This window comes from Doryrhamphus excisus, chromosome 4 (genome assembly GCF_030265055.1).
Source record: "Doryrhamphus excisus isolate RoL2022-K1 chromosome 4, RoL_Dexc_1.0, whole genome shotgun sequence".
NCBI classification, from domain to species: domain Eukaryota; kingdom Metazoa; phylum Chordata; class Actinopteri; order Syngnathiformes; family Syngnathidae; genus Doryrhamphus; species Doryrhamphus excisus.
The window spans coordinates 25,196,506-25,219,895 of NC_080469.1; the positions used below are offsets into that span (position 1 = coordinate 25,196,506).

The window sequence follows — 23,390 nt, forward strand, 5'->3', positions numbered from 1 at the left end:
AATTAGTACCATTACTATTATATACTAAATAATATATAAATATATATATATATAATATATATTTAAAAAATTATATCTATATAAAAAATATATAATATAGTATATACAGTATCATCATGTAAAAAAAATACAACAACAACAATTATTATTATACTTTAATCAAATTAACAGGAATAAGATTGACATATATTATTATATTATTTGTATATATTTATGTAAAAATAAAAATTTTAATTATAAAAATTAGTATAAATAAGAATTAGTATCATTAGTACCATTACTATCATATAATAAATAATATACAAATATATATATGTATAAACTATAGTATATAATATAGTATATACAGTATCATCATGTAAACAAAAAATATAACAATAATTATTATTGTACTTTAATCAAATTAAGTAATAATAAAGAATAAGATGTATATTAATTATATATATATATTTATGTAAAAATAATAATTAGAATTATAAATAAGAATTAGTACCATTACTATTATATAATAAATAATATATAAAAAATATATATATATAAAAATATATAAAAATATAATATATAAAATAACAACAATAAAAAAAATTGTATAATAACAGTAATATTTGTTTCAAATAATTATTATAATATTATTGTATAATAATAATATTAATAATAATAATAATAAGTACTAGTAATTATTTTATCATTCTAATTTCGAATTATCGGGGGGGGGGGGCGTTCCATCATATTTTATACCACTGATCAAATAAAATCAAATTTCATACATTTATGTATTTCCACGACATATTTAATATCAAACGCTAAAACGCGTATGGACGCCAAATAAGAAGGACTCTCGGGGTCCTTGAATGTACGCTACCTGACAGCAGAAGCTAATTCAGACGATTTAAGCTTAATGGCTGACGATGGCGGGCAGGTTATTAATCAGGCGGGATGAAGAGGAGGAAGAGGAGGAGGAAGTCTTCCAAGCGAGTCGCCCAACCCCCCGCCCCCGCCCCCCCCGCCCAGGATTCTGACACAACCGGACATCCTTAATGCACCGCGTCCCAATCATAATCAGTAAGGACTATGATTGTTCCTTAGCAAAGAACGTAGCATCGTTCAGTTCAACGTTCCAAGACGTTCTTGGGTCAATCGGCGGCCATGTCGTACTTTTTCAGAGTACGCCAGTCAGGAGTTCCAGGGTGGGAATACCGTACACCAGCTGGAAGAACCGAAGAAACAAGTTTACAGAAAGAGACGGGGATAAATAATTGAAACGGATCCTTGCCAGGAAGGAAAACTGCAGCTGTTCCGACGGGTCGAAGGTTGCGTTTGAGCGCGTGGACCGAGTCGAGGGATCTGTCAAAAAACCACGCAAGACTCGCTGGGTGGGACGACGGCACATGCGTCAAAAAGCCGGGCCCCGGGGTGACGCTAAGCTCCGGTGATGCTCTACATCTGGACCGCCTGACGAGGGGCACGCTAATGGACTTCAAAGTTCCCGTAAAAGATGGGAAAAATCAGGAAGGCTGAATAATTCACAGCGGAGCATATGCGAGTCCCGTCGCTCAGCATCCGAGAGTCGTCATTCCGCCACTTCCGACGGACGGGAGGAAGCTCTGCTGACAGCTGGGATGCTCCTGATGAGACCTTCTTGAATGCTGCAGATGTTGCTAACGTTTGGACTGACTTGGATGCACTCTGGGGCGCAGATGGCAGGAATTCTGGAGTGACTTGGTGTCACGGTAGCATCAGGGTCTGGTTTTAGCTTCTTGGTCCTTAGCTTCTGATTGTTTGGATAGCAACTAGGTCTGGTTTTAGCTTCAGATTGTTTGGATCGCATCTAAGTCTGGTTTTAGCTTCTTGGTCCTTAGCTTCCGATTGTTTGGATAGCATCTGGGTCCAGTGTTAGCTTCCGATTGTTTGGATAGCATCTAGGTCTGGTTTTAGCTTCTGATTGTTTGGATAGCGTGTAGGTCTGGTTTTAGCTTCAGATTGTTTGGATAGCATATAGGTCTGATTTTAGCTTCTTGGTCCTTAGCTTCTGATTGTTTGGATAGCATCTAGGTCTGGTTTTAGCTTCTTAGCCCTTAGCTTCCGATTGTTTGATAGCATCTGGGTCTGGTTTTAGCTTCCGATTGTTTGGATAGCATCTAGGTCTGGTTTTAGCTTCTTGGTCCTTAGCTTCCGATTGTTGGGATAGCATCTGGGTCTGGTTTTAGCTTCATATGTAGTCCTTAGCTTCCGTTTGTTTGGATAGCGTCTAGGTCTGGTTTTAGCTTCTTAGTCCTTAGCTTCCGATTGTTTGGATAGCATCTAGGTCTGGTTTTAGCTTCTTGGTCCTTAGCTTCCGATTGTTTGGACAGCATCTAGGTCTGGTTTTAGCTTCTTTGGCCTTAGCTTCCGATTGTTTGGATAGCATCTGGGTCTGGTTTTAGCTTATGATTGTTTGGATAGCATCTAGGTCTGGTTTTAGCTTCTTGGTCCTTAGCTTCCGATTTTTTGGACAGCATCTAGGTCTGGTTTTAGCTTCCGATTGTTTGGATAGCACCTAGGTCTGGTTTTAGCTTCATAGTCCTTAGCTTCTGATTGTTTGGATAGCATCTGGGTCTGATTTTAGCTTCTTAGTCCTTAGCTTCTGATTGTTTGGATAGCATCTAGGTCTGGTTTTAGCTTCAGATTGTTTGTATAGCATCTAGGTCTGGTTTTAGCTTCTTGGTCCTTAGCTTCCCATTGTTTGGATAGCATCTGGGTCTGGTTTTAGCTTCATAGTCCTTAGCTTCTGATTGTTTGGATAGCATCTGGGTCTGGTTTTAGCTTCTTAGTCCTTAGCTTCTGATTGTTTGGATAGCATCTAGGTCTGGTTTTAGCTTCCGATTGTTTGGATAGCATCTGGGTCTGGTTTTAGCTTCTTGGTCCTTAGCTTCCGATTGTTTGGATAGCATCTAGGTCCGGTTTTAGCTTCATAGTCCTTAGCTTCTGATTGTTTGGATAGCATCTAGGTCCGGTTTTAGTCAGACTAGATAGGACGTCTACGTTACGGTTGAGAAGCCATCTTGGAACAGAGGGAGGGGTCTGCGGCACTACCACCATGTGATCATCGTTAACCACGCCAATGGATCTGAACGACCGTCATCGGACGCCGCGGTAGAGCGTAACCTGACAACACATCTTCTAGAACTTCCCAGAATGCATTGCACTAAGAATCCTAAGAATGAAAATGGCCGATCACTTCGTCTAGTTTGATGCTAAGCTGTCTAAACAAAGGATGCAAATCAACAGTAAATGTCTAACATAAACATTTCCATACCCCCGCTGGAGCAGATGGAGCGCCCCCCACCCCCCGCCCCCCGTCAGCAGCTGCCCTGGGACCGCGTTCTGAATAATTGAGGAGCAATTGCATTAGCTTGGGTACCTGCTAGGTGTCGATGCGGGCCTCAGTTATTTTTTACCTTCCACCGTAATTGTGAAAACACCAGGTGAGGACATGCTGCTGCAAGACCGCAGCCACCTCCCCGCCCGATGGCCGCCCCCAGCGGGGGCTGCGGGGGCTCCCCTGGCGTGGAGGAAGAAGGGGGAGAGCAGATGCCAGCGTTTCAAAGCCGACGCCGCAGCTGTCGGCACAGATGATGCCACCGCCGCCAAGAGTGCGACTCCAGCGCTTGATGACCCAGCGAGGACTGGAGGATTTGGACACGTCCTAGGCCGCCCACTCTTAGCTTCTTGGTCCTTAGCTTCCGACTGTTTGGGTAGCATCTAGGTCTGGTTTTAGCTTCCCATTGTTTGGATAGCATCTGGGTCTGGTTTTAGCTTCTTGGTCCTTAGCTTCCGACTGTTTGGGTAGCATCTAGGTCTGGTTTTAGCTTCTTAGTCCTTAGCTTCCGACTGTTTGGATAGCATCTAGGTCTGGTTTTAGCTTCTTGGTCCTTAGCTTCCAACTGTTTGGATAGCAACTAGGTCTGGTTTTAGCTTCTTGGTCCTTAGCTTCCGACTGTTTGGATAGCATCTGGGTCTGGTTTTAGCTTCCGATTGTTTAGATAGCATCTAGGTCTGGTTTTAGCTTCTTGGTCCTTAGCTTCCGACTGTTTGGATAGCATCTAGGTCTGGTTTTAGCTTCTGAGTCCTTAGCTTCCGATTGTTTGGATAGCATCTAGGTCTGGTTTTAGCTTCTTGGTCCTTAGCTTACGACTGTTTGGGTAGCATCTAGGTCTGGTTTTAGCTTCTTAGTCCTTAGCTTCCGACTGTTTGGATAGCATCTAGGTCTGGTTTTAGCTTCTTGGTCCTTAGCTTCCAACTGTTTGGATAGCAACTAGGTCTGGTTTTAGCTTCTTGGTCCTTAGCTTCCGACTGTTTGGATAGCATCTGGGTCTGGTTTTAGCTTCCGATTGTTTAGATAGCATCTAGGTCTGGTTTTAGCTTCTTGGTCCTTAGCTTCCGACTGTTTGGATAGCATCTAGGTCTGGTTTTAGCTTCTGAGTCCTTAGCTTCCGATTGTTTGGATAGCATCTAGGTCTGGTTTTAGCTTCTTGGTCCTTAGCTTACGACTGTTTGGGTAGCATCTAGGTCTGGTTTTAGCTTCTTAGTCCTTAGCTTCCGACTGTTTGGATAGCATCTAGGTCTGGTTTTAGCTTCTTGGTCCTTAGCTTCCAACTGTTTGGATAGCAACTAGGTCTGGTTTTAGCTTCTTGGTCCTTAGCTTCCGACTGTTTGGATAGCATCTGGGTCTGGTTTTAGCTTCTGATTGTTTAGATAGCATCTAGGTCTGGTTTTAGCTTCTTGGTCCTTAGCTTCCGACTGTTTGGATAGCATCTAGGTCTGGTTTTAGCTTCTTGGTCCTTAGCTTCCGATTGTTTGGATAGCATCTGGGTCTGGTTTTAGCTTCTGATTGTTTGGATAGCCGTTAGGTCTGGTTTTAGCTTCTTAGTCCTTAGCTTATGATTGTTTGGATAGCATCTAGGTCTGGTTTTAGCTTCTTAGTCCTTAGCTTCAGATTGTTTGGATAGCATCTAGGTCTGGTTTTAGCTTCTTAGTCCTTAGCTTCCGATTGTTTGGATAGCATCTAGGTCTGGTTTTAGCTTCCGATTGTTTGGATAGCATCTAGGTCCAGTTTTAGCTTCATAGTCCTTAGCTTCCCATTGTTTGGATAGCATCTAGGTCTGGTTTTAGCTTCTTAGTCCTTAGCTTCCGATTGTTTGGATAGCATCTGGGTCTGGTTTTAGCTTCTGAGTCCTTAGCTTCAGATTGTTTGGATAGCATCTAGGTCTGGTTTTAGCTTCCGATTGTTTGGATAGCATCTAGGTCTGGTTTTAGCTTCTTGGTCCTTAGCTTCCGACTGTTTGGATAGCATCTGGGTCTGGTTTTAGCTTCCGATTGTTTGGATAGCATCTAGGTCTGGTTTTAGCTTCTTGGTCCTTAGCTTCCGACTGTTTGGATAGCATCTGGGTCTGGTTTTAGCTTCCGATTGTTTGGAGAGCATCTAGGTCTGGTTTTAGCTTCATAGTCCTTAGCTTCCCATTGTTTGGATAGGATCAAGTTCTGGTTTTAGCTTCTTGGTCCTTAGCTTCCGATTGTTAGGATAGCATCAAGGTCTGGTTTTAGCCTCATAGTCCAAGGCCGCCCACTCTTACATCCCTGAAGGTTCGAGGTTTTCAAAGGACGAGGATCTCTGAGATGCGTTCCTTCATGAGCCACGCTTGCGAGTGGAACAGCAGCAAAAACAAGCCAAAATGTTCCCACAGTTGACTAGAGTCGTGTTTCCAGGGCACCGAGCGTACCGGCGGCGCCGCCGTTGCGGCCCAGGCCGACAGATGGGCGGCCACGGACGTTCCCGGGCTCGGAGGCTCGTCGCAGGTTGTCCGGGGCGCAGGGACTGTGTGAATTATTTACAACGGCGAGCGTGGAAAAAAGGGAAAGGCTGCATCTGTCGCACAACCTTTTAAAAAGCCCCTCCAGCAGATGTGTTTACTCGCCGCCCCGACCAGTTAACCACTTAATGGGCCGCCGTCGGCAGCCAACACTTGATTAAGCCCGCCTCCTTGCGCCAGCCGTGGACGCCCAGCGCCGCTTTCGGCGTAGCGCCTTTACAGATGTAGATGCTCCAGGAAGTCGTTTACGGCATCGCTTGGCGAGGAGGCCGGAAGACGCGGCGACTTGTGGAGCAGATGCTACCTTCATGGCTCCTTTAATTAAGATTTGACTTCTCGTTTACACTCCGAGGCTAAGGAACTAGCCTCTCTTTATGCGTCACGTTTGGAGCTATGAATGCATCGCACAATTATTTACACGAAAACAGGATTTTTTTTTTAGAGTTATTACCTCATATCTAGGTTAGGTATGATACAATATTACGATATTTCACAGTTGCAACATTTCATGTTACGATATTTCATACTTGCAACATTTCATGTTACGATATTTCATACTTGCAACATTTCATTTTACAACATTTTATACTTGCACGATTTCATGTTACGATAATTCACAGATTTCTTGTTATGATATTTCATAGTTGCAACGTTTCAAGTTATGATATTTCACACTTGCAACATTTCATTTTACAACATTTTATACTTGCACGATTTCTTATGATATTTCACAGTTGCAACATTTCATGTTACCATATTTCATACTTGCAACATTTCATTGTACAACATTTTATACTTGCACAATTTCATGTTATGATATTTCACAGTTGCAACATTTCATGTTACGATATTTCATACTTGCAACATTTCATTGTACAACATTTTATACTTGCACGATTTCATGTTACGATAATTCACAGATTTCTTGTTATGATATTTCATAGTTGCAACGTTTCACATTACAATATTTCACAGTTGCAACATTTCATGTTATGATATTTCATACTTGCAACATTTCATTTTACAACATTTTATACTTACACGATTTCTTGTTACGATATTTCACAGTTGCAACATTTCATGTTACGATATTTCATGCTTGCAACATTTCATGTTACGATATTTCATGCTTGCAACATTTCATTTTACAACATTTTGCAGTTGCAACATTTCATGTTATGATATTTCACAGTTGCAACATTTCATTTTACGACATTTTATACTTGCACGATTTCTTGTTACGATATTTCACAGTTGCAACATTTCATGTTACGATTTTTCATACTTGCAACATTTCATTTTACGACATTTTATACTTGCATGATTTCTTGTTACGGTATTTCATAGTTGCAACATTTCATGTTATGATATTTCACAGTTGCAACATTTCATTTTACAACATTTTATACTTGCACGATTTCTTATGATATTTCACAGTTGCAACATTTCATGTTACCATATTTCATACTTGCAACATTTCATTGTACAACATTTTATACTTGCACAATTTCATGTTATGATATTTCACAGTTGCAACATTTCATGTTACGATATTTCATACTTGCAACATTTCATTGTACAACATTTTATACTTGCACGATTTCATGTTACGATAATTCACAGATTTCTTGTTATGATATTTCATAGTTGCAACGTTTCACATTACAATATTTCACAGTTGCAACATTTCATGTTATGATATTTCATACTTGCAACATTTCATTTTACAACATTTTATACTTACACGATTTCTTGTTACGATATTTCACAGTTGCAACATTTCATGTTACGATATTTCATGCTTGCAACATTTCATGTTACGATATTTCATGCTTGCAACATTTCATTTTACAACATTTTGCAGTTGCAACATTTCATGTTATGATATTTCACAGTTGCAACATTTCATTTTACGACATTTTATACTTGCACGATTTCTTGTTACGATATTTCACAGTTGCAACATTTCATGTTACGATTTTTCATACTTGCAACATTTCATTTTACGACATTTTATACTTGCATGATTTCTTGTTACGGTATTTCATAGTTGCAACATTTCATGTTATGATATTTCACAGTTGCAACATTTCATGCTACGATATTTTATACTTGCAACATTTCTTGTTATGATATTTCATACTTGCACCACTTCACGTTACGATATTTCACAGTTGCAGCATTTCATGTTATGATATTTTATACTTGCAACATTTCTTGTTACGATATTTCAGAGTTGCAACATTTCATGTTATGAAGTTTCACAGTTGCAACATTTCATGTTACAACATTTTATACTTGCACGATTTCTTGTTATGATATTTCATAGTTATGAAGTTTCATGATTACAACATTTCACAGTTACAACATTGCGTTTCGCAGTAATGGTGTAACATTTCATATTTACAGCGTTCACGTAGACGGCATACCGACATTTGTCAACTGTGGTATTTCACGGTTACGTCATTTCGTGGCACATTTCACGATTAGACATTTGGCAGTTACGGCATTTCTTCGTGACAACAAGTTTCATGGTTACCACGTTTCTAGTTACAATATTTCACAGTTACAACATTGCGTGTTTGCCGTTTCGCAGTTATGGTGTTTTACGTTCCAACCTTGCATGGTTACCGTGTTTTTCGGGTAACGGTGTTTCAACATTTACCTAGCGAGTGAACAATCCCAAATGTAAGACAATGTTCCAATTAAGTCCCAAAAATATTGTCGAAGAGGAACAGCAATACTAAATCCCCATTTTATGGCAACTAATCTTTTCAAAATATCATTTCAGCTAAGGAAGATTTAGTTTGAGAAAGACTAAAATGATTTGCTTCAGAGCAGAGATAATCCAGCGGGAGGTTGAAGTCCAAGTGGGGGGGGGGTACGGTATTATATGTATAAGTACGCTCCATAATCTGTTTTCCAGCCCCCCAGGAGCCTGGGCTAGTCACAATCATACATTTTTGATTGGATTGCAGTCAGCCAGGACATTGAAATCTGTCGCCGCATCTAAAAAGCCTGCGTGATCATCTGTTATGTTTAAGGATTACAAACGCTGACACGTAGCCACGCCGCTGCAGGTCTTGGTGGCTCGTACGGAGGACGCGTTGGTCTTCAAAGCGCACCGCGCACGGACAGCTACTCATCCGCTGTCACCTCATGACGCGCTTTGATTTTTGTCATAAAAGTGACAATGGAGTTAAGGTCAGAAATGGTTCTGGATGGAAAGGAAACGCCTCGGAAGTTCACAGTCCTTACTCCCGATGCCTCGCATTTGCAGTACAAATACTACAATACACAATACACAGTACACACAACACTTACTGTCCCACTTGGTAGAGCTCGGGGGCAGGGCAGAGCAGGTAATCATTGCGAACGGTGCTCGGCTTGTGATCTGTCAAAAACAAAGTAAAACATTCATCATCATCATCACACTATGCAGTAATACACGCTTATTCATAGCACATACAGTATATGTATGGGGGAGAGGAGGTCAACATTATGATTACCGCAGGTGGATAGAAAGATATTTCATACTTGCAACATTTCATGTTATGAAATTTCATAGTTGCAATATTTCATGGTACGATATTTCCCACTTGCACGATTTCTTGTTACGAAATTTCATACTTGCAACATTTCATGTTATGATATTTCACAGTTGCAACATTTCATGTTATGATATTTCATAGTTGCAGCATTTCATGTTACCATATTTCATACTTGCAACATTTCATGTTATGATATTTCATACTTGCAACATTTCAAGTTATGATATTTCATATTTGCAACATTTCTTGTTATGATATTTCAGACTTGCAACATTTCATGTTATGATATTTCATACTTGCAGCATTTCATGTTATGATATTTCACAGTTGCAACATTTCTTGTTATGATATTTCATACTTGCAACATTTCATGGTATGATATTTCATATTTGCAACATTTCAAGTTATGGTATTTCATATTTGCAACATTTCTTGTTATTTCATACTTGCAGCATTTCATGTTATGATATTTCACAGTTGCAACATTTCATGTTATGATATTTCATATTTGCAACATTTCAAGTTATGATATTTCATACTTGCAACATTTCATGTTATGATATTTCACAGTTGCAACATTTCATGTTATGATATTTCATATTTGCAACATTTCAAGTTATGATATTTCATACTTGCAACATTTCATGTTATGATATTTCATACTTGCAACATTTCAAGTTATGATATTTCATATTTGCAACATTTCAAGTTATGATATTTCATATTTGCAACATTTCATGTTATGATATTTCATACTTGCAACATTTCAAGTTATGATATTTCATATTTGCAACATTTCTTGTTATATTTCATACTTGCAGCATTTCATGTTATGATATTTCACAGTTGCAGCATTTCATGTTATGATATTTCATACTTGCAACATTTGATGTTACCATATTTCATACTTGCAACATTTCGTGTTATGATATTTCATACTTGCAACATTTCATGTTATGATATTTCACAGTTGCAACATTTCATGTTATGATATTTCATTGTTGCAGCATTTCATGTTACTATATTTCATACTTGCAACATTTCATGTTGCACCATTTCATGTTACCATATTTCATACTTGCAACGTTTCATGTTCACAGTTGCAAAATTTCATGTTATGATATTTCATACTTGCAACATTTCATGTTATGATATTTCACAGTTGCAACATTTCATGTTACGATATTTCATAGTTTTGGACCATTTCATATTACGATATTTCCTACTTGCACCATTTCAGGTTACGATATTTCACAGTTGCACCATTTCATGTTATGATATTTCATACTTGCAACATTTCATGTTATGATATTTCATAGTTGCAACATTTCATGTTATGATATTTCACAGTTGCAACATTTCATGTTATGATATTTCATAGTTGCAACATTTCATGTTATGATATTTCACAGTTGCAACATTTCATGTTACCATATTTCACAGTTGCAACATTTCATGTTATGATATTTCATACTTGCAACATTTCATGTTGCACCATTTCATGTTACCATATTTCATACTTGCAACGTTTCATGTTATCATATTTCACAGTTGCAAAATTTCATGTTACAATATTTCATACTTGCAACATTTCGTGTTATGATATTTCACAGTTACAGCATTTCATGTTATGATATTTCATACTTGCAACATTTCATGTTTTGATATTTCACAGTTGCACCATTTCATGTTTTGATATTTCACAGTTGCACCATTTCATGTTATGATATTTCATACTTGCAACATTTCGTGTTATGACGTATCATGTTTTTAGCATGCCGCTGTCATAGTGAGTTATTTTACCACCTTCCATGGAACCCAATATTTGTAGGGACAAATATTGGGCGGCATTGTGCATGCAGTGTGTGTGTATGTCTGCATCAGCATGTGTTTGGAGTGTGTGTGTGTGTGTGTGTGTGTGTGTGTGTGTGTGTGTGTGTGTGTGTGTGTGTGCGCGTGCATCTGCTGAGGATCAGGGAGGTTGGAAACGTCTTCGGCCACGGAGGTCGTTTGTTTGCGCCCGGGCCTCCAACTGCCGAGGTGACAGAGAAGACGGGAGCATCTGTCTCGCATATGCGGCGTGTTTGAGAGCCGCCATGATGCCTGTCCATAATTAAAAACGTGCCCCCGCCGTCAAAAAGGTCGTCGGAACACATGCGGGAAGCCAAAAACGGGAATCGGCGGCCCCAAGTGGGCGGACGCGACCGAACGCGACTAAACTGAGAAAGGACGCGCAGGAGGACATCTGCTGACGGCCGCTTCCTAACTAAGTCCCGCTCTTTAAAAAGCAGAGAAAATATGCTCAAGTATTTTAGTCTGTGGCATCAGAAAAGAACTCGTCAAGGAGGGAAGTGTTGTCATTGGCAGCGTTCGATGCCGCCCAACCCGCCGATGCCGCCCAACCCGCCGCCAAATGAGTGTTTGAGAAGATGAGCTCCGGGCGCCAAATGCCGTTTGTTTCTCAGCAGAACAGACTGCATCCCGAAATAAGGAGCACAGTTGACCTACATAGCCTCGCTGTTCCCGGGGAGGCCGGATGGGGACCACGATGGGGACCACGACAGGGACCACGACAGGGACCACGACGGGGGCCACGACGGGGGCCACGACGAGAACTACGACGGGAACCACAACAGGGACCACCACAGGGACCACAACGAGGGCCACGACGGGGACCACAATGAGGGCCACTACGGGGACCACGACGGGGACCACAACGGGGAACACAACAGGGACCACGATGGGGACCACGACAGGGACCACGATGGGGACCACAACGGGGGCCACGACGGGGACCACAACAAGGGCCACTACGGGGACCACGACCACGACGGGGACCACAACAAGGGCCACTACGGGGACCACGACCACGACGGGGACCACGATGAGGACCATGATGGAGACCACAACGGGGACCACAACAAGGGCCACTACAGGGACCACGATGAGGACCATGATGGAGACCACAACGGGGGCCACGATGGGGACCACAACGGGGACCACAACGGGGACCACAACGGGGAACACAACAGGGACCAAGATGGGGACCACGACGGGGACCACGACGGGGACCACGACGGGGACCACAACAAGGGCCACTACGGGGACCACGATGAGGACCACGATGGGGACCACAACAAGGGCCACGATAGGGACCACAACGAGGGCTACTACGGGGACCACGATCACGACGGGGACCACGACAGGGACCACAACGGGGAACACAACAGGGACCACGATGGGGACCACGATGGGCACCACAACAGAGACCATGACGGGGACCATGACAGGGACCACGACGGGGACCACAACAGAGACCACGACGAGGACCACGATGAGGACCACGACAGGGACCACGATGGGGACCACAACGAGGGCCATGATGGGGACCACAACAAGGGCCACTATGGGGACCACGATGAGGACCATGATGGAGACCACAACGGGGGCCACTACGTGGACCACGATGGGGACCACAACGAGAGCCACTACGGGGACCACAATGAGGACCATGATGGAGACCACTACGGGGACCACAATGAGGACCATGATGGACACCACAACGGAGACCACAACGGAGACAATAAAGAGGGCCACAACAAGGACCACAACGGGGACCACAACAGGGACCACGACGGTGACGACAACAGACACCACGACGGGGACCAGGACGGGGACCAGGTACTAACTTACTAATGGTTTGCTGGTCCAAGATGAAGCTGCACACCACACTTTCGCTGCTGCGGCCGAGAGCAAAGCCATTCCCTCGTAGGACGATGTTGAAGGACTCTGGAATGGAAACATTTGGGAGATGATGACGGGACAAGACTGGAAGAACAAAGGACTCGGGGGCCATTTTGATCATTTGGCCCAGTTTTTTATGTGAAAAACAGGCCCACCCACGTACCATACATCTACTCTATTGCATAATAAAAGCGTAAAGTTCATTATAGGGGTGTTATTTCATTCCTAGAAATCTCTAATCATGTTAAAAAAACATTTAAAAGGTCGTGAACAGTTTTCTATGTCCTATTTTCTCTTATTACGTCTACTATATTGGGTAATAGGAGTGTAAAGGTGACTATAGGGATGTTATTTCACATCTGGAGGTCTCTAATAATGTTAAAAAAAACATTTAAAAGGTTGTGAACAGGTTTTCTATGTCTTATTTTCTCTTATTATGTCTACTATATTGGGTAATAGGAGTGTAAAGGTGACTATAGGGGTGTTATTTCACGTCTGGAGGTCTCTAATAATGTTAAAAAAACATTTAAAAGGTCGTAAACCGTTTTTTTATGTCTTATTTTCTCTTATTACGTCTACTATATTGGGTAATATGAGTGTAAAGGTGACTATAGGGGTGTTATTTAATGTCTGGAGAGCTCTAATAATGTTAAAAAAACATTTAAAAGGTCGTAAACAGGTTTTTATGTCTTATTTTCTCTTATTACGTCTACTATATTGGGTAATAGGAGTGTAAATGTGACTATAGGGGTGTTATTTCACGTCTGGAGGTCTCTAATAATGTTAAAAAAACATTTAAAAGGTTGTAAACAGGTTTTCTATGTCTTATTTTCTCTTATTATATCTACTATATTGGGTAATAGGAGTGTAAAGGTGACTATAGGGGTGTTATTTCATGTCTGGAGGGTTCTAATAATGTTAAAAAAAAACATTTCAATGATCATAAACAGTTTTCTGTGTCTTATGTTATTTGCATACGTCTACTCTATAGCATAATAAAAGTGTAAAGGTGACTATAGGGGTGTTATTTAATTCCTAGAGGTCTCTAATGTAAAAAATATATTTAAAAGGTCATAAACACATTTTATCTTATCTTATATTTTACATTTTATCTTATCTTATTTTTATACATCTACTATATTGGGTAATAGTAATGTAAAGGTGACTATAGGGATGTTATTTCACATCTGGAGGTCTCTAATACTGTTAAAAAAAAACATATAACAGGTCGTAAACAGGTTTTCTGTGTCTTATCTAATTTTCATATGTCTACTGTATTGGGTAATAGGAGTGTAAAGGTGACTATAGGGGTGTTATTTCATTCCTAGAGGTCTCTAATAATGTTTAAAAAAAACATTTAAAAGGTCGTAAACAGGTTTTCTATGTCTTATTTTTCAGCCAAAAGACCAAAAATGCAACATAAAAGTTTGTCGGGCAGCACTTTGGGCCCAGCAGAAGAAGATTGATGAGGACTGTAGTGAAATAATGCGCCGCCATCAGCTATCAGCTGCTTGCGTCTCGGAGGACACGTCGCCGCTATCCCAGTTAAGATCAGCTGCCAATAGAAAAAAAAAAAAAAAAAAAACACTTCCACTCACCGTTGACACAGACGCTGGAGGGCTCCACGCTCAGGATTTCGGTGCACGATCTCTTCAATATCTGCGGAGAGAGACATAGTGGCACATCATCGCCGCAGGGCCCGGAACAAATACATCACGCCGCGCCGCCTATCAACTATGTCAGCTTTAGAAAACAGATTAAGGTGCAACACCTGAGAAACGTCTCCAGCGCGATTGGGGCCTGGCAGCTACGGGGGCGGCGGTGGGGTGAGGATATCGGCGTTCCGAAGCCTTTATGGGAAAATTATGCGGAACTATTACATCCCCCGGGTTCTATTAAAAGCGGCGGATGCGGCATTAACATATAAAGAGCCTTGCGAGAGCCCCTGTCACACAGCCGCACTGTCCCCATTCAATAAATCAACAAAGGACAAACTATGCAAATCTCAGTACACACTCGGTAAAAAGAAGCATATTAACCGCAATATCGCACACTCGGACCTTTCATCTGATGTTGCCCGCGGCTTCAATCTGAACGCGAAGAAGTATTTACAGCGCCGCCGCTAATGTGACAGCAGGATACGGAAGCGTTTATTCCGGGATAATGACTTCCCGGGCACAGCCCAGATAAAGACAACAACACAGCGGGAATAAAGATGTCCGCTTATTTGGCCGCTTCCCTGCGTGTTTGTCGGGAATACCTTTGCCGCTGATTTATGACATCGCAACCCCCCCCCCCTCCGTGGTATTAATTAATTATTCATATCAACTTGATGATACAGGAGGGGTCTCATTTGCTACACTTGGATACTTACACACCCGTGTTTTAATTTTAAAAGTATCCATTTTAAAATTAAAATTAAAATTAAAATTAAAATTAAAATTAAAATTAAAATTAAAATTAAAATTAAAATTAAAATTAAAATTAAAATTAAAATTAAAATTAAAATTGAAAAAGTAAAAGTAAAAGTAAAAGTAAAAGTAAAAGTAAAAATAAAAATAAAAATAAAAATAAAAATAAAAATAAAAATAAAAATAAAAATAAAAATAAAAATAAAAATAAAAATAAAAATAAAAATAAAAATAAAAATAAAAATAAAAATAAAAATTATAATAACCCCCCGCAACCCTTGTGAGGATAAGCGGTAGAAAACAAAAACAAAAATAAAATCATAATCATAATAACCCCACGCAACCCTTGTGAGGAAAAGCGGTAGAAAATGAATTAAAATTAAAATTAAAATTAAAATTAAAATTAAAATTAAAATTAAAATTAAAATTAAAATTAAAATTAAAATTGAAAAAGTAAAAGTAAAAGTAAAAGTAAAAGTAAAAGTAAAAATAAAAATAAAAATAAAAATAAAAATAAAAATAAAAATAAAAATAAAAATAAAAATAAAAATAAAAATAAAAATAAAAATAAAAATAAAAATAAAAATAAAAATAAAAATAAAAATTATAATAACCCCCCGCAACCCTTGTGAGGATAAGCGGTAGAAAACAAAAACAAAAATAAAATCATAATCATAATAACCCCACGCAACCCTTGTGAGGAAAAGCGGTAGAAAATGAATTAAAATTAAAATTAAAATTAAAATTAAAATTAAAATTAAAATTAAAATTAAAATTAAAATTAAAATTAAAATTAAAATTAAAATTAAAATTAAAATTAAAATTAAAATTAAAATTAAAATTAAAATTAAAATTAAAATTAAAATAACCCCCCGCAACTCTTGTGAGGATAAGCGGTAGAAAACAAAAACAAAAACAAAAACAAACAAAAACAAAAACAAAAACAAAAACAAAATCATAATCATAATCATAATCATAATCATAATCATAATCATAATCATAATCATAATAACCCCACTCAACCCGTGTGAGGAAAAGCGGTAGAAAATGAATAAAAATTAAAATTAAAATAAAAAAATAAAAATAAAAATAAAAATAAAAATAAAAATAAAAATAAAAATAAAAATAAAAATAAAAATAAAAATAAAAATAAAAATAAAAATAAAAATAAAAATAAAAATAAAAATAAAAATAAAAATAAAAATAAAAATAAAAGCATAATCATAATAACACCCCGCAACCCTCAAGAGTATAAGCAGTAGAAAATGAATGAATGAATGAGTGAATAATAATAATAGTCATCATCATAAGAAATAATGACCAAAATAAAAATAAGAAAGAAAGCAGCAGACTAAGAAAAATAAAGAAGTAGAAAAACAAGAGAAAAAAAACAGAAAGAGAAAGGAAGATTTAGGAGGGTACGAGTCCCCCAAAGAGGGGACCCTCTCGGGGAGGGTTGGAGGACGCTAGTAGCAGGAAGGGTGGGTGCCGTCGTGTCCTGGGGGGCCAAAGATGGTGGTTTGGTGTGTAATACACCAACACCAAATAACATTAGCGGGTTTCCCGGGTGTCAAACAACGCTAACGAGCATTTGTGGGTGGGGGGTGCAGGGGGCTCACATCCAAAAGTCCCCACTTGAGACAGACTTGGACTCCGTTAAAAGGAACCAGGAAAGGGGGCGGGGGGGGGGGCTTTTTTCACGAGCAAAGGTGAGAGATATGTTTTGTACGCCAATACGTCTTAGCATCATGACGCCGCCCCAAAAGGAGGCCCCTCTGACTTGAATGGCAGACGGGGGGGTGGGGGCATCCATGAAGGCGACCCCCGCTGCTTCTGGAACGCCGATCCAATGTGCCCTGATTGTCAGCCAATCACACGCTTCTTTTTACACTTGGAAAACAAGCAGAACGCTATTTCTAAATAGGGGCAACGCATGGGTGTCCAAAGTCCGGCCCGGGGTCCTAATGTGGCTCATTTTTTCTTCTTTATGGGCCCCAAATTGAAATCACAACATGCCAACATCGCGGCTATGCTGGAGCCTATGACAGCTGACACCCTGACATAGGCGCCCCCGTCCCCCCAACCCCCCTCCACCGGTAGGACTAGCAGGTAGTATTAGAACCGTTCTAAAAAATATATAATAATACAAAAATATTTTTTAAAAATTATTTTGAAGTCCAATTTGCTACAACTTGGTGCCCAATTGTTATTGTTATTATTATTATTATTTTTCCAAATGAAGTTAAATATATTACTAAAAAATAAAATGTTTCTTTTATTTTGAAGTCCTGATTTTACCAGCAACAGGATGTCAAGTGTTGCAGATGGTTTTTTTTTTCCATGAAAGATTCAATTAAGATAGACAAAGTATGTCGGAAAGGGGAAGGCAGACGAGGGGGAGGGGGTCCCCCTGGGGACGGGGGTTGGGGGCGGACGGGGGGCAGGTAGGGTTAGACACAAAACGTTTCATATTTAGCTAATGTGGGTGGAAAAGCATCTCCTACTTCCTGCGGCACATCTGGCAACCCCCACCCCTACCAGATTCTGGTCCCAGCACTTGGACCCCAAACGTTTGCTTTGGGGTCAAGCGGACAGGAAATGAGGCATCCGCCCAAACGTGCCGCTTCCAAGCGAAAGAAAGAAGGCCCACTCACCGAGTTGACGATGCCTTTGAGCGCGTGGAAGCCATCTTTGACGGGGAACACTTGGTCCCGGGTGTCGGCGATGTCGGCGAGCTGCGAGGGCGACACGGGAGAGGAGTGGTGACGCGTGGCCGCGCTGCTTCGGACTGCGACTCCCGTCCGTCTTTGCGAGAGCGAGCCTTTGCTTTCAAACAACGGGCAGCAGGCGCCCGAGCAGATGGCACCACTGTGGCACCGCAAAACTGGGACGCGTGTTGCCTTTGTTTGGGACTTAGCGGGCGCCGGGTGGTTACCAATGGTTACGGTGGGACGCCATCTTGGACGCACTGACTCGGCACAGGCCGACGAAATGTCGGAAGGCGTCTCCAAGTAAGTCTCAAATGTGGACATCCTGTCATGGGGTCCCAGGGTGGGTCAGGGCGGCCGTTCCGGAAGCCTCCATTGGCTGCACACTGGCGGGGGTGTCCTAACTTTATCCTCCAGCGGGGGCCACACTCACTTTATTATTTGACTTTATTTCCATAATAGTACATATCCCCCCCCGCCCCCCCAAACAAAATTTTCCAAAAATATTTTATTGTTTTTCATATTATGACTTTTTTCTTCAATATTTCAACTCTATGCTACAATTGTTTTCCTATAATAATTATTATTATATAATAATAATTATGTAATAAAAATCTAAAAACATACAAATATAAAAATATTAACAAATAATAACAATAACAACATAATAATTATATAATAAAAATATAAAAATATAAAAATATAAAAATATAAAAATATAAAAATATAAAAATATAAAAATATAAAAATATAAAAATATAAAAATATAAAAATATAAAAATATAAAAATATAAAAATATAAAAATAATAATTATTTATTACTATTTTCCTCATTAGGATCACATGTTTTTGTCTTAATATTTTGGTTTTATTTTCATAAAATTACAGCTATTTTTTTACTTGTTCAGCTAAATTTTTCTTCTCATAATTTTTACTTTAGTCCCATAATTTTATTTTTTTTTTATCCAGGTTAATATTACAAAGAAATAATTTTATTAGGTTGTTGGTTTTTTATAATAATTTTACTACATTAAATAAAGTTTTTTCTACTAAAATTGCTACTTTTTTAATATTCATATTTGGTTTCATTCTCATAAATTCGACGGCCGTTTTCTCCAATTCTCATGTTTTTTTTTAACTTTTTTCTTTTTTTAATCCAAGTTAATATTACAAAGAAATAATTTAATTAAGTTGTTTGTTTCTTATAATAATTTTACTACATTAATTTACTACATAACATTTTTTTATTGTTTTTTTAATTTTTATTTTATTTTATTTTATTTTATTTTATTTTATTTTATGTTATTTTATTTTATTTTATTTTATTTTATTTTATTTTATTTTATTTTATTTTATTTTATTTTATTTTATTTTATTTTATTTTATTTCATTTTATTTCATTTTATTTCATTTTATTTCATTTTATTTCATTTTATTTAACAATTTTATTTGTTTTATTTTCTATAATATTACGCCTTTGGTCTTTAATATTTCAACTACAAGATAATAAAATATTATTTTATATTATTATATTTATAAAGATATATTATTATATTATTTTATATTTAATATTATTATATTATTTTATTTTATATTATTATTTTATGATTTTATGACTGAATATGTTGACTTAAATGTTGACTTAAAATGTCCTAAAATGAATGCCGATTTTCCCTTTTGTTGACCTTCTCTCACCTGCTGCTCATCAAAGTCCTTGATGCCAACACAGTAGACGCGAGCGCCGTACCTCCTGGCTTCGTCGGCCTGCCATGAAAGCACACGGATCGAGCAAAGCCAAAAAAAAAAAAAAAAATCAGGAATTCAATTCCAAACTCGGAATCCCGGCGAGGACGAGGAAGCGTCTGACCTGCTTGACGGTGAGCTCGTGAACAAACACTTCCAGCTTCCCGTCCGTCAGCGCCAGGATGATGCTGGAGGGCTTGGTGGCCTGCTTCTGGATCTGGTCTGTGGCCTGACAGACAAAAGTGAGGGAAAAGTGGCACAACACAAACAACGCATGGACGGCGAGGTGGCGAGGGGGGGGGCGGGTCTACCTCTTTGATGCCCTCGTGCATGTACGTCTCGCCGGCCGGCGTGACGCCTCGTAGTTTCTCCAGGCCTCCTTCGATCTGGGACCTTCGGGACAAGAAAGTACACGATGCCGTCACACGCCGAGGTGGCGTTCCCGCCGAGGTGGCGTTCCCGACATGTTTACCTGTCTCCTGTCAGCGGGAGGAGAACGCGAGCTTGGGCCGAGAACACGATGAAGGACACTCTCATTCTCGGACTGGAGGGGGTCACATAAAAAAAAAAAAAAACATTTTTTGGGATTTTGGAAAATCACTGATAACAGCGGGAAGAGCGAGCATCGCTGCTGTTGCCATGGTGACGACGCATCTTTAAGCAATGACAGGGGAGTCCAAAGTGTTTTTTATTGGCCCGCGGCATATTCTAAAAATATTATAGAAATAGAAATCTAAAAAAACTGAAGTAATTTTTTGTAATTTTACAAGAAAGACGTCAAAATATTAAAAGTAAAAATATTAAAAGTAAAAATATTAAAAGTAAAAATATTATTTTTTAGAATAATGCTGTAATATTATGAGGAAAATAGTCATTTTAATGGCATAAAGTTGAAATAAATATTATTTATATATATTATATTATTATTATTATATATATTATATATATATTTATATATATTATAAGTAATATTCTAAAAAAACAAATAAAGTTGTCTTTTTTTTTTAATTGAAAAAGTTATAACATTGTGAGAATAAAGTTAAAATTTGTCGTAGAAAAAGAAAGTTAAAAAAATATTTTTTCAAAACGGCTATCATGGAAAAAATAGCTGGAATTTTACAAATATAAAGTCAAAATATTAAAAGAAAAAAATATTCTAAAAGAAACAAACAGAACAACACATAAAGTTGTCATTTTTGGAAAATTAGGTTGTGGAAATAATTAAAATATTACCAAAATAAATTCAAAATACGATGGGAGAGAGTTGAAATTGTTGGAAAATTTAGAATAATCATAATAAGTGGGATACAAAATATTGATGAAAAAAGGTGTACACCACAAAGAAAAAAAAGTTGTGGTTTTATGAGAATAAATTCTGAATATTATGAAGAAAAAACATATATTTATTTTATATATATGTACCAAAATAAAGTTGTAATTTTAGGAAAATTAGATAGGAGAAATAGTTCTAATAATGACAAAGATTATTTAAAAATAAAGTTCACCTTTTTATGACCTTCTAAAAAAACGCTTAAACATTATTAGAGCCCTCTCGACATGATATAGCACCCCTATAGTCACATTTACACTTCTATTACCCAATATAGTAGACATAGTAAGTGACAATAAGAGATAGAAAACCTTTTTATGACCTTCTGAAAAACGCTTTAACATTATTAGAGCCCTCTAGACATGAAATAACACCCCTATAGTCACATGTACACTCCTATTACCCAATGTAGTAGACATAATAAGGGAAAATAAGAGATAGAACACCAGTTAATGACCTTCTAAATATGCTTTAACATTATTAGAGCCCTCTATACATGATATAGCACCCCTATAGTCACCTTTACACTCCTGTTACCCAATATAGTAGACATAATAAGGCAAAATATGACATAGAAAACCAGTTAATGACCTACTAAATATGCTTTAACATTATTAGAGCCCTCTATACATGATATAACACCCCTATAGTCACCTTTACACTCCTGTTACCCAATATAGTAGACATAGTAAGTGACAATAAGAGATAGAAAACCTTTTTATGACCTTCTGAAAAACGCTGTAACATTATTAGAGCCCTCTGGACATGAAATAACACCCCTATAGTCCCATTTACACTCCTATTACCCAATGTAGTAGACATAATAAGGGAAAATAAGAGATAGAAAACCAGTTAATGACCTTCAAAATATGCTTTAACATTATTAGAGTCCTTTATACATTATATAGCACCCCTATAGTGACCTTTACACTCCTGTTATCCAATACAGAGGACATAATAAAATAATTTAAGACACAATGTAGCACTGGAAAAGTTCCTAGGGGTTTCTGTAGAGTACTTCCTGTACTGGATATTGTCTCGCTAATGTAGCATTACTGACTGATTTTAAAAAAAAGCACAGACACGTCTGAAGGTGACAAATGACATGTTCCGCTTCGAAAAGAGGATCTAAGATGCCGGGGGTGGGGGGGGGGGGGGTGTACTGCGGTTATTTTTGTACCAATATGACATTTCGGACATTCCCAGATGCTTCCATCTGTGGAAAAATATCCTATTTAATTTAGGGATAAAAGTCATATCCTGGTATATTTAGGGTGAATAGCCATATACAATATGTATCATAATTTAGACAAAAAAATAAAGTTTTATTCAAATGTAAACAATCTTATAGAAGAATAGCCTCTCCTCGTCTGTATCGCCGCAGGGATATCCCATTGCTCGGTGCAGCGGAGGGGTGCTCTAATGCCAAACTATAAATGTAACAAAATGACTTCAATATTGTATCAACTTTTACACAATTATGTATTAATTAAATAGAATATATTATAATAATATAATATTTCCCTTCATTAATTTTCCTAATATTAATAATAATATTTAAATACGTTATTGTAATTAAATCATACTGTTTATTATTTTATTCAATATAAAATATAAATTATTATAATTATTCATAATGTAATAATAACTATTACACAATTATGTATTAAATATAATATAATAATAGTCATGTAAAATGACATTGGAAAATTATTTGTTTTTTTGCCATTTATTATTTTATCCCACAGAAGAAAAAATAATAATAATATAATATTATAAAATAATATTAATAATAAACAATTTCCCTTCATTAATTTTTCTAACCAATAATAATAATCATATTTAAATATGTTATTGTAATTAAATCATACTGTTAATTATTTTACCCAATAGAAAAATATAAATTATTATTATTATCATTGTAATAATAACTATGAAACAATTATGTATTAATTAAATATAATATAATAATAATAAATAATAATAAAAGTATTTGGTCTTTTTGCCATTTATTATTTTATCCCACAGAAGAAAAAAAATAATAATATAATATT

General features: G+C 37.8%; 1 protein-coding gene across 1 annotated transcript in view; it reads right to left on the reverse strand.

The window, feature by feature from the left end:
- antxr2a (ANTXR cell adhesion molecule 2a) overlaps window positions 1-23,390 on the reverse strand; it is an 87,248-nt gene that overhangs the window by 55,656 nt on the left and 8,202 nt on the right. The window contains 8 exon segments of the mRNA XM_058069994.1: window positions 9,174-9,243; window positions 13,094-13,189; window positions 14,743-14,803; window positions 18,210-18,290; window positions 19,959-20,027; window positions 20,131-20,235; window positions 20,318-20,399; window positions 20,479-20,550. Coding sequence (XP_057925977.1) covers window positions 9,174-9,243; window positions 13,094-13,189; window positions 14,743-14,803; window positions 18,210-18,290; window positions 19,959-20,027; window positions 20,131-20,235; window positions 20,318-20,399; window positions 20,479-20,550 — 636 coding nt within the window.